The sequence below is a fragment of the Diospyros lotus genome, chromosome 13 (assembly GCF_014633365.1).
Source record: "Diospyros lotus cultivar Yz01 chromosome 13, ASM1463336v1, whole genome shotgun sequence".
Taxonomy (NCBI): Eukaryota; Viridiplantae; Streptophyta; class Magnoliopsida; order Ericales; family Ebenaceae; genus Diospyros; species Diospyros lotus.
The window spans coordinates 32,111,027-32,122,431 of NC_068350.1; the positions used below are offsets into that span (position 1 = coordinate 32,111,027).

Below are 11,405 nucleotides of genomic sequence, written 5' to 3' on the forward strand. Positions count from 1 at the left end.
TGTAGCAGGAGGAGCAAGAATGGATCCCGGTTAAATACCCAGATTTTCCTTTACCTTTTATCACTAACATCACCGATTGAGACCATTCCCTAAAATTATTCCCATTAAGTTTGTGTTGAGTAATTTGTAGGGGATGGTTATCAATAGGTGTTGTAGTAAGGTGTGAGGGAGACGGAGATGGAAGAGAAGCACTTGGAGATGAAGTAGCTAAGGCTTTGGTTAGGGTTGGGTTGATAGTGGTGTCAGCCATGAATGAAATCGGGAGAAGTCACTATCGTTCTTCCTTGATCGAACAGTTCTCTGATACCATGAAAAGACTTTGAAATAATCCAATAGCTTGCTTGAATTAAATCCGAGAGTAATAGAAATATAAATACAAACTACTGCTATATCACTTTCTTAGAAAGTAGAAAAGGATTTGGAACTCTACTCCTAAAAAATAGGGATAACTATCTCCTAAAACTTAGGAGATAAAGAAGATGTAAAAACAAAAGATTACAACAATTATCTACTACTAACGAACATAAATTTAAATAAGCTGAAGATAATCTTGAGTTCTCATGCTTCTAGAGTCCTTCTCCACTTATACTTCTAACAAAAAAATGATTTCGTCTAACAATTCAAAACATAATGATGTAGAACCCAAACCAAAAGAAATAATAGTAATCTTGATTACTTGAAATCGATAGTAATATTTAATATTATTCATCAAAATATGTCGTTTAATACTTTATAAAAGGATTATTTATAGACAATTAATAGATAGAAACCTATTCTAATGAGAAATCCTTTCTAACTAGAATTCCTTCGTAATTAAGCTAATAAAGGTAATCCTAATCAAATTAGAATTTCTAGGACAAAAGAAATTAAAAGAAACTAGGAAACAAATTAAAATAAAGAAATTAATAAAACAATATTAATTTATATTTTTACGCTTAAAATATTGTTTTTCGATACATTTCTCTCTATGATCTTCATTGCATAATCTTCTGCTAGATTAGTGATCTGGTATCCACTGATTAGTGTCTTGAGCAATAGATTGACAACTGGAATTTGACAAGGAATAAGAAACTAGTAACTCTAAATCACTGTCATGTACCTAGGGTTCAACCTAGAGTTTAAGAGATAATTGGAAGGAATTGGGGAAGATATCAGAAGAAATGGGAGGGAATTAGGGAAGAACAAAAACAATGAGAGAGATTAGGGAGAACTGAGAGAAAGAGAGGGAAGTTGAGAGAGTTTGAAATCAGATTTCATTCAATAATATTTTCCTTTTTTTGAATTAGGTTGTATTAGCCTTATATACTGATCTAGTAGCTAAAGTTTGGCGCCAATAGGGCTACCAAATATTCAAATCAAGTATAACTGAAGGCAATTATCTTTTAGGTACAAACCACTACAACTACAATACAATTAAAAAGAAATTTATCTATTATCTAATTACTATTATGTGCTTGGGTCATGACAATTTTCCCCCTTTAGAGAGGGTTCTTGTCTCCAAGAACTTCCTACAATTGGTCCCGTTTCTTCACTTAATCCTGAGTTGCTCTTCTTCTTCTTTTCCATCCTCCAATCCTTCCATATGTAGTAATTGTTTCTTGCACCTGTGACCTGGGTTAAACTGTTCTCCACATTGGTAGCACAACCTTGCTTGTCTCCTTTGTTCCATCAAAAGAGACTTGGCTGAATTAGGGTTAGTATAAATCCTATGACTTGAATTTCCTTCCAGTTGCGAATTGTTTGTAGGATGAATTTCAATTAGGAGCTAGTGTTTCGTCACAAAGGCTTCCACATGCAGTGAAGCACCCTTAGCTGCTTCCTGCAGTGTCTTAGGCTTTAACATCTTCATCGTCGGCCTCAAGCCAATGATGAAGCTTGAGATGAAATATTCCTTAGTCATGTGGGGGTTACGACTCAACATGAGTGATTTCAACTCCTCAAATTTGAGTTGATATTCCTATACTGTCCCATCTTGTTTCAACTTATTAAATTCCTCTACTACATCCATCATGCCACGGTCTCCTAACCCCTTGCACAAACGTCTAACAAATTCATCCCAATTGCAACCATCCCTAACTTTGGACCATCCTTGGAACCACACATCTCTGACATCGTTTTGATAGGTAGATGCTAGGGTAACCCTTTGGTTATCGGGCACTTGATGGATGTCATAGTTGTTAAAGGCGCGCCTAGGCGCAAGGCGCCTTAAGGCGCCAGTTCAGTGCCTCGCTTGGGCCGAGGCGAGGCGATTTCAGCGAGGCGCTCGCCTTGCACAGTGAGGCGCCGAGGCGAGAGGCGCGCCTCATGAAACCTAGGTTTTAATTAAAACCTATGCAGCCCAATTCCTCCCCTCTTGTCAGTTCCAGTATGTATACATTACAAGTTACAACATATTTACATTTCTTTAGTTTAAGTAAATGTTCACATTTTCTTTTATTTTTATTTTACCTTCCATTTATTTTAATAAATAAATGTAAATAAGAAAATACCCCCATTTGGATTCAATAAAAATATTTAAAAAATCAAAATCCGTAACAATAAGAAAATATGATTTTGGTTTTAGTACAAACTCAGGATTTAGCGATTTTACCACCCCTAAAATACATACCTACTATTTCTTGAAAAATTCAGTAAAAATCATTTTAACAACAATGGTTGTTAGCTATCAAAATACCGGGAGATAATTTTTGAAAATGAAAACATTTTCTTATATGTCTTCTTATAATGCGCTAATCTTCCAGACTTAGAAAAATAACATTTTTCAAAATGAAAACATTTTCTTGATTGTGGACTGGTAGTGTTTATTAATTGTGGAGAGCACTAAAGCTTGTCCAAAATGTCCTCCATCAGTAAAACAAGAGATTGGAGAGTACATGCAAAAAAAGAAAAATAACAGGGATGAGTGAAATATGGCATCGTTAGATGATGATGAGGAGGAAGAGCTGTCTCAAAGTAGGAAAAGACCGAATGCATCTATCCAATGTATTAAACAAACTCGATCACAATCGGGTTCAACTTCGGCTTCGACTTCAAAGCGGCGAGTAACTCAGGTGATTGAAGAGGAGGAAGAAAGTGAGACAGAGACTGAAGATGATGAAGACTTGGAAGAGGGAGAAGAATTGGGACATGAAGAAGAAGATGAAAGGGTGATTGAAGGGGATGATGAAGATATTGACCTTGATGTTGATGATCTCCTTGATGATGATTGATTAAAACTTCTTTATTTATTGTGGACTTGTAGTGTTTATATGTTTGTTTAGAACTTTGCATGATGATTGGTACTTATTTGAGTTTGAGACTTTAAGTTTGAACTTTGATGATGTTAGTTTAGAATTTGAAGATAATGAATCATTAATGATGTGCAACTCCGCCTGGGGATGTTATCCACTGCCGATCCCAAGCCCGGATAAAGGAGAAAGGTTGCGTTAGGTAGCCGACAGCCAACGTAAAATTTAGTCGGATCCAAAACATGAACTCTAGACAAATTATGAAAAATCGTTGGGGCGTGGGCGTAACCCTTCATAGTGACGCGCTACATTGCCCGCATGTAGTGTCAAGTGAGTTAGGGCTGCTTCATTGGCTCCCAAATGTAGTGACAAATGAGCAAGGGTCCCTGCATTTGCTTGGACGGATGTGGATAATGAAGCTAGTCCAAAATCAAAATCAAAACCAGAATAAAAAACAAAATCAAATTCAAAGTCAAGGCAAAAAAAAAAAATCATAGATTAAGGATTGGGTCATGCAACATAGGAACATTAACATGCATAGCTATGGAAGTGGTAGATGTGATGATTAGGAGAAAGATTAATATTATGTGCCTTCAAGAGACGAGATGAGTAGGGAAAAAAACAAAAATTTTATCAGAAACTGGATATAAAATATGGTACACAGGAAATGATCGAGCGAAAAATGGAGTAGGGATTATTATGGATAAAAGCTTTGTAGATGAGGTAGTGGATGTATAGAGAATAGGGGATAAGATTATTATGGTGAAGGTTAGTTTAGGAAGTATGAACCATAAGTGGGGTTAGGTGAGGAGATAAAAGCAAAATTCTGGGAGGACCTAGAGGGACTCATACAAATGATACCAAGAGGAGAGAAAGTGATTATAGGAGGTGACCTAAATGGGTACGTGGGTAGAGACGGAAACGGCTATAGAGAGGTACATGAAGGGTATGGATTCGAGGAAATTAATAATGAGGGTAAATCTATTCTAGATTTTGTTATGGCATATGGGCTCATCATAACCATTACTAGGTTCAAAAAACGGGACAAATACTTAATCACATATAAAAATGTCACATCAAACACCCAAATAGATTACTTCCTCATGAGACAAGAGGATCGATTATGTTGTGGGGATTGTAAGGTGATACCGGGAGAGTGTTTTAACTACTCAACATAGACTTCTAGTACTTAACGTCCAAGTAAGAAATTGGAAAAGAGAAAATCGTATAAAACAAAATCCAAGAATCAGGTGGTGAGATTTAAAAGGGGAGAAATAACTAATCTTCAAAGAAAAATTAAGGGGTAGAAGGGAATGGAATGGAGAAGGACAGACAAACTAAATATGGAGAGAAATGACTAATGCCCTGTGAAGCACGACAAATGTAGTTCTTGGAGAGACAAATGGTAGAGTCCCTACTCTTAAGGAGTCTTGGTGGTGGAATGCAGAGGTATAATTGAAAATTAAAAATAAGAAAACTTGCTATAAGACCTGTATATCAGTGCAACAATGAAGAAAATTAAAAAAATTATAAAGAAGCAAAAAAGGCAGCAAAAAGAGCTGTTAGTGAAGCAAGGTAAAAAACATATGAGAATCTATATAAACGACTTGATACAAAAGATGGAGAAAGGGATATATATAAATTAGCTAAAGCATGAGAAAGAAAAACAAGGGATTAAATCAAGTGAAATGCATAAAAGATGAAAATCAAAATGTATTAGTAAATGAGGGAGCGATTAAGGAGAGATGAAATGAGTATTTCACAAAATTATTTAATGATGGTGACGACACAAGAGTTAGGTTGGGACACCTTAGTAACTCTGAAGGGAACGTGAACTATACATTTTATCGAGGCATAAGTTCAAATAAAATAAGGCAAGCATTAAAAAAGATGAAAAATCATAAGGCGATGGGACCGGATAATATACCAATAGAAGCATGGAAATGCATGGGAGAAGAGGGCATCTCCTGGCTAACGAAATTATTTAACGCGATCCTTAAATAAAAAAAGATGCCAGATGAGTGGAGAAAGAGTACATTGGTTCCTATATATAAGAATAAAAGAGATGTTCAAAACTGTGAAAATTATAGAGGAATTAAGTTAATGAGCCATACCATGAAACTCTAGGAAAAAATAATAGAGCGGAGGCTTCGAAAAGAAACAGAGGTGTCGGAAAATCAGTTTGGTTTCATGCCCGGTAGGTCAATAATGGAAGCTATATACCTATTGAGGCGCCTAATGGAAATGTATCGGGATTATTAGAAGGACCTACATATGGTGTTTATAGATCTAGAAAAGGCCTATGATAGGGTCCCTAGAGAAGTATTATGGAGGGTTTTAGAGAAGAAAGGAGTCCGAATAGCCTATATACAAGCCTTTAAGGACATGTATCACGATGCAGAGACAAGGGTCAGAACATGCGGAGGGGATACTGAACCGTTTAAAATTACAATAAGACTGCATCAAGGTTTTGCACTAAGTCCATACTTATTTGCTCTAGTAATGGATGAACTCACTAAAGATATTCAGACAGAGGTGTCATGGTGTATGCTATTTGCAGACGACATAGTGTTGGTAGATGAAACAAAAGAAGGAGTGAACACTAAGCTTGAGTTGTGGAGAAACAATTTAAAATCTAAGGGATTTAAATTAAGTAGAAAGAAAACAGAATATATGGAATGTAAATTTAGTAAGAATGCAAGAGTGGAGGATGTTATAATAAAATTGGAAGACCAAATCTTATAAAGAAAAGACCATTTTCGATATTTGGGATCAGTGATTCAAAAAGATGGAGAAATTCACGAGGATGTCACACATAGAATTAAGGCAGGTTGGCTAAAATGGAGAAATGCATCGAGGGTGTTATGTGATGGTAAAATCCCATTAAAACTAAAAGGAAAATTCTATAGGACAGCTATAAGACCAGTCTTGTTGTATGGTTCAGAATGTTGGGCAGTCAAATACCAGCATGAGCAAAAGACGAGCGTACCAGAGATGAGGATGTTAAGATGGATGTGCGGCCACACAAGAAAAGATAAAATTAGAAATGAAGTTATTCGTAATAAGGTAGGAGTAGTGCCAATCGAGGAGTAGATGAGAGAGACTAGACTAAGATGGTTTGATTATATGAGAAGGAGACCAAGTGACGCTCCTGTGAGGAGAGTTGATGAAATGGAACAATTAGTCAAAAAAAGAGATAGAAGCAGACACAAGAAGACTTTGGGAGAGACATTAAAGTTTGATATGAAGTGTATGGACCTAAATGAAGATATGACAAAAGACAGAAATACATGGAAGTCTAGAATTCATGTAGCCGACCCCACATAGTGGGATAAAGGCTGGATATGTTATTGTTGTTTGTTGTTGAATCATTAATGATATGCATGTGTCATTATTGATAATTTGATAGTTTTTTATGATTTTACAAGATTTTGAATTTTTTTCTAAAAGGTGCGCCTTGCCTCGTGTGTCTCGCGTCTCAGTCTCCATAACCCTTTGCGCCTCGCGCCTTTTAGAACTATGATGGATGTTGAACAATTTCTTGCACCGCCTCAGCCAAGATCCAGGCTTTTGCCCTTCAAATAGAGGCAATTGTAGTTTTGGCACTAGAAAAATGGATTGGTGGGTGGTCACCTGTGTCCTATCTCTTCTCCACCACATTTTCTCCCACAATGGTCAGTTAAACCTCAAACTCCGAGGATCCTACCACCTTGTGGTTGGTTCCAATTCCCTAGAGGGTTGGTTCCAACCTATCTCTAGGGGGAAAGTCAGGTGAGATCCTTACTTGATTTTAGCTGGAGAACATGAGCATGAATTGTTGCATCTGCTTACGGAGCATGTTGCTCTACTCTCGCATCTCCTCTCGAATTCGATCGCACATATCCCTGCAAAATCGATCTACCACATCGTCCAGCTTCTTATCCACCACCATTGCAATCGTCTCCTCCATGGATCCCATACGAGTCTGCATCTTCGCCACCATCGCTATCACCTGCTACATCTGAGACTTCATTTGCTGATTCATTTGGGTGTCGTTAGCCATTGGTGGTTTGATCGCTTGAGAGATCGTTGGCTAGGAACTTGCTTTGAATTTTCTTCTCTATTCATTGTAGTTGTTCGCCACTGATTGCGATGGAGGCAGATCAATAATTCTCCTGTTCTGAAACCTTATTTCGCTGAATCTGCCAGTTTCAGCGTCGCCTTTCAATTTGGAACCAAATTACCCAAAATTCACAATCATCAAGGAGCGTCGGAAAACGCAGCTGAAAATGACCTCCTATTTTGCCTGCAAAATTCGAACGTGGACTGTCGGAAATTCGCATAGCTCGCGTGGATCTACTTTGATTATCAGCCCAAGTATACTTGCCTAGAACACTGGAAATCACCTGGCTCGTCGGAATTAGCTGCACTGACTCACTGCTCTGATGCGCCTGGATCTCTTGACTCTCGATCAAGAATTACCTTCAATTTGCTGATAGGATCTATCGTCTCAGAATCTGCACACTCTGATTATCGCCTAAACCTCCATTCGTTGGAATTCCACTAGATCTGTTGGATAATCGATCACCTGAATTCTTAGCTCAAGATTTGCTTCTCTGCCGATAATCTACTTGCATGTGTCGGAATCAAGTTTCGAGAATCAATTGCGTTGGAAAGCAACAATCTATATCAGTCAGAAATTAATTAACAGAGAAAAACTGTCGCGGAACGATTGCTCTGTTTTGATCTATCTCTATCATCGTCGAGTCGATTCAAAATTCACGCCAAGAAAGGTCGGACATTGACAGCTGAGGAACGACTGCTCTGATACCAATTTGTCATGTACCTAGGGTTTAAGAGATAATTGGAAGGAATTGGGGAAGATAGATAAGAAGAAATGGGAGGGAATTGGGGAAGAACAAAAACAATGAGAGAGATTAGGGAGAACTGAGAGAAAGAGAGGGAAATTGAGAGAGATTGAAATCAGTTTTCATTCAATAGTATTCTCCTCTATTTGAATTAGGTTGTATCAGCCTTATATATGCTGATCCAGTTGCTAAGGTTTGGCACTAATAGGGCTGCCAAATATTCAAATCAAATACAGATGAAGACAGTTATCTTTTAGGTTCAAACCGCTACAACTACAATAGAATTAAAAAAAAATTCATCTATTATCTAATTACCAATATGTCATTGGGTCATGACAATCACCTTCACTACTATCCTGCTAACATGTTTGTAGAATGAACATCTTATCTAACACTAGCATCTTAAAACATGCCAACAAATCCAATCCAATCAACATGAACTAAGCTTAACCTACCACAGCCTCTTTTGAGTCCAGGTTATCCATGGCAGCATCTGTTTCTGAGGGTAGGAGGGGTCAGTTGTACAACTAGTCAACTTCCCCATAGTTTCTTTGTATGATACAGATATCTCTAGTTATGCAAGCGCTAAAACTTCTCAAATTGCAAACAAACATCCAAAACTCTAGCTGAATGTAGAGAAGACTGCCAAATGTTATTGAGCTCAGGAAGAGTGAGTGGATGGGCATAGGAGGCTGAAAAAGGAAACTGAGCCATGCAAGGGAATTGGATGTGTAAGACCAAAAAACCCTTTAAATAATAAATAAAAGATTAAAAGCTGTGTTTATTAAACTACTCTTATGTTTTATTGCAGCAGAACTGCTTGAGTTGCCTGCTGGCCACAACTTATATAATGATTACAAAGCTACTGCTACTTTAGGATACCACACATATCTTGTTGTGTTTGGCAAGTATTCATTGTCCAATACATGTTGGACATGGGCACCACACACAAAATGAAGTATGTACTTCCAAGGCCCTTATTATCCCTTGATTTGTGAAGTCCAACTTCTTTCCACACCATCACAAAAAAAAAAGGGCTGTACTAAGTGTAAGACCCTAAAACTTGTTAGAGGTTCTTAAACTCAGTAAGAACATATTCTTATTTGTTAGTATGATGCATTCTGTTTGTAGTTAGATTGATTTAGGCGGTTACTTGTTAGCTCATGCACCATCTGTTAGAGCTGATAGTTTCTTGGTTTAAGCCTGTAAGCTCAGTATTATGTAGGGTAAATTGACTATGTACCACCTGAACTTTGGGTATTTTTCTCGGACACTAGCTAAACTTTATTTACAAAAAAAAAAAATGGTGGAAAATTTAAACAGATGTAAGGGATAATTTTAACTTAAATTAGTTTAACTGACTTCATTTCTTTCATAGGGTATGGGGGGTGTTGTGGCCTTTTTGGAAAGTTTAGGTATTGATTTGGCAGAACATAAAATTTCATGGTTGTGTCTGGGCTAAAGACCCAAAGTTCAGGTGATGTAATGTCAATTTACTTATTGCCGTTACGAAGGGGGCGTCATAGCTAATTTTGGAAAGTTTAGGGACTCATTGGGCGAATTTTAAAGTTCAAGGGGTGCCTGGGCCAAATGATCGAAGTTCAGGTGATGTATGGTCGATATATCCTATTATGCATTACCAACATGATGCCACTTCAATGAGTGCAGTACATTATCTTTTAGTAATGCTAGTTTCTGTTCATTCTCAATACTTATTCAACTGACTGTGATGCTATCATTTCCTGCTTTAAGGATTCCTTTTGCTGTTCTCATTAATGATCTCATTAAAATATTAACATAAGGAAAGAAAGGGTGAAAGAAAGAAACAAAAAATGTGGACGAAGATTCCTGCCTGTTAATCTAACCTGTCACATTACTAAATTTGAGCAGCCCAGGTATCATGTTACTGATTTTCACTAAAGCTCAAAGCCATGTTCCTTTGAAGATACTATCAATAGAAGATGGCACAGTCCTAAAAGAGTTCAATCATTTACTCCATCGCAACAAGAAGGTTGACTTCATAGAACAATTCAATGAAAAGCTTCTCATCAAGCAAGAGGATGAGAATCTCCAGATTCTAGATGTATGGTTAGCTTTGCTATTTTTGGCATCCTGCTAACAGTCTTACCCATCTCTATCCACGATGTAACTGCCTGTGCTTCTTCACAGGTTCGCAATGCTGAACTTAAAGAAGTTAGCAGGACTGAGTTCATGACGCCATCTGCATTTATCTTTCTCTATGACATCCAACTGTTCGTGACATTTAGAAACAGAACTGTTGCTGTTTGGAACTCCTGTGGGGAGCTTGTCACTTCATTTGAAGATCACGTGTTGTGGAATCCGGACTGCAATACCAATAACATCTATATTACAAGTGATCAGGATCTTATTATTTCTTACTGCAAGGCTGATTCTGATGATCATTGGAGTAAAGGAAATGGTAACTTTGATATACTTGCTTTTTAATTAGTAAATGCAACCTGAATGCTGTGGCAACTCATGCTTAGAGCTAACAATGGTCCAGAGCCCCTTGTTTACCCAATTCCCTTTCAATGATAATCCTGCCCTATTATCATTTACTCTTGATTTTTCTTTATTTATTTATTTATACGATTCATGCTGCTTGTGCATTCAGTTCTTAATCGGTCTTTCCTTACTCGATGCAGCTGGTTCCATCAATATCAGCAATATCATGACGGGGAAATGTCTGGCTAAAATCAATGCTGCAAATAGCAGTCTGCAACTCGACGGGGGCAACAGTAGTAGCAGCAGCAGGTCAAAGAAGCCCCATCGCCATCAGATGAGAAACACAGTTGCAGAGGCACTGGAAGATATTACCGCACTTTTCTATGACGAGGAACGAAATGAGATCTATACCGGCAACCGGCATGGCTTGGTTCATGTGTGGTCTAACTGAATGTCCGTCCTGCAGCATCTTTTACATACATTGGTGAGAAGAATCATTTCATCATGCCAGGCTGCTCTGCCAAATAGATGAATACTTTTCCAATTGGCACGTGCCAAATAGATGTTGTGAAACTCTCTGTAGCATCTACTTGGTTTATATGTATCCACATTTGTATGTATTTATCTCACATGTACGACTATTCTTATGCCTGACCATCTTATTTTCAATAAATGTTACAGTAATTTTATTACACATATTTACTTCTTTTTAACTCGTATGATTACGCATCCATTATAAGAAATCTTAATTTAAGATAATTTTATTTTGTACGCTCAATTGAAGTGGCATTCATGCATTGGTATCATTTTAAGTGTTAGAATTGAGTATTTAAATAATATTTTTTAAATTTATTGTTTACCCCAA

General features: G+C 37.3%; 1 protein-coding gene across 5 annotated transcripts in view; it reads left to right on the plus strand.

Moving 5' to 3' along the window:
* The window catches only part of LOC127789133 (uncharacterized), an 87,339-nt gene extending 76,086 nt beyond the window's left edge, over nt 1-11,253 (plus strand). For 4 of the 5 annotated variants that reach the window (XM_052317925.1, XM_052317929.1, XM_052317926.1 and 1 more), the window contains 3 exons: nt 9,965-10,157; nt 10,244-10,514; nt 10,741-11,253. In XM_052317925.1, coding sequence (XP_052173885.1) covers nt 9,965-10,157; nt 10,244-10,514; nt 10,741-10,991 — 715 coding nt within the window. In that variant the 3' untranslated portion in view covers nt 10,992-11,253. The remainder of the gene's footprint in view (nt 1-9,964; nt 10,158-10,243; nt 10,515-10,740) is intronic. The other variant, XM_052317924.1, reaches the window with a different exon arrangement.
* The last annotated feature ends 152 nt before the right edge of the window (nt 11,254-11,405 follow it).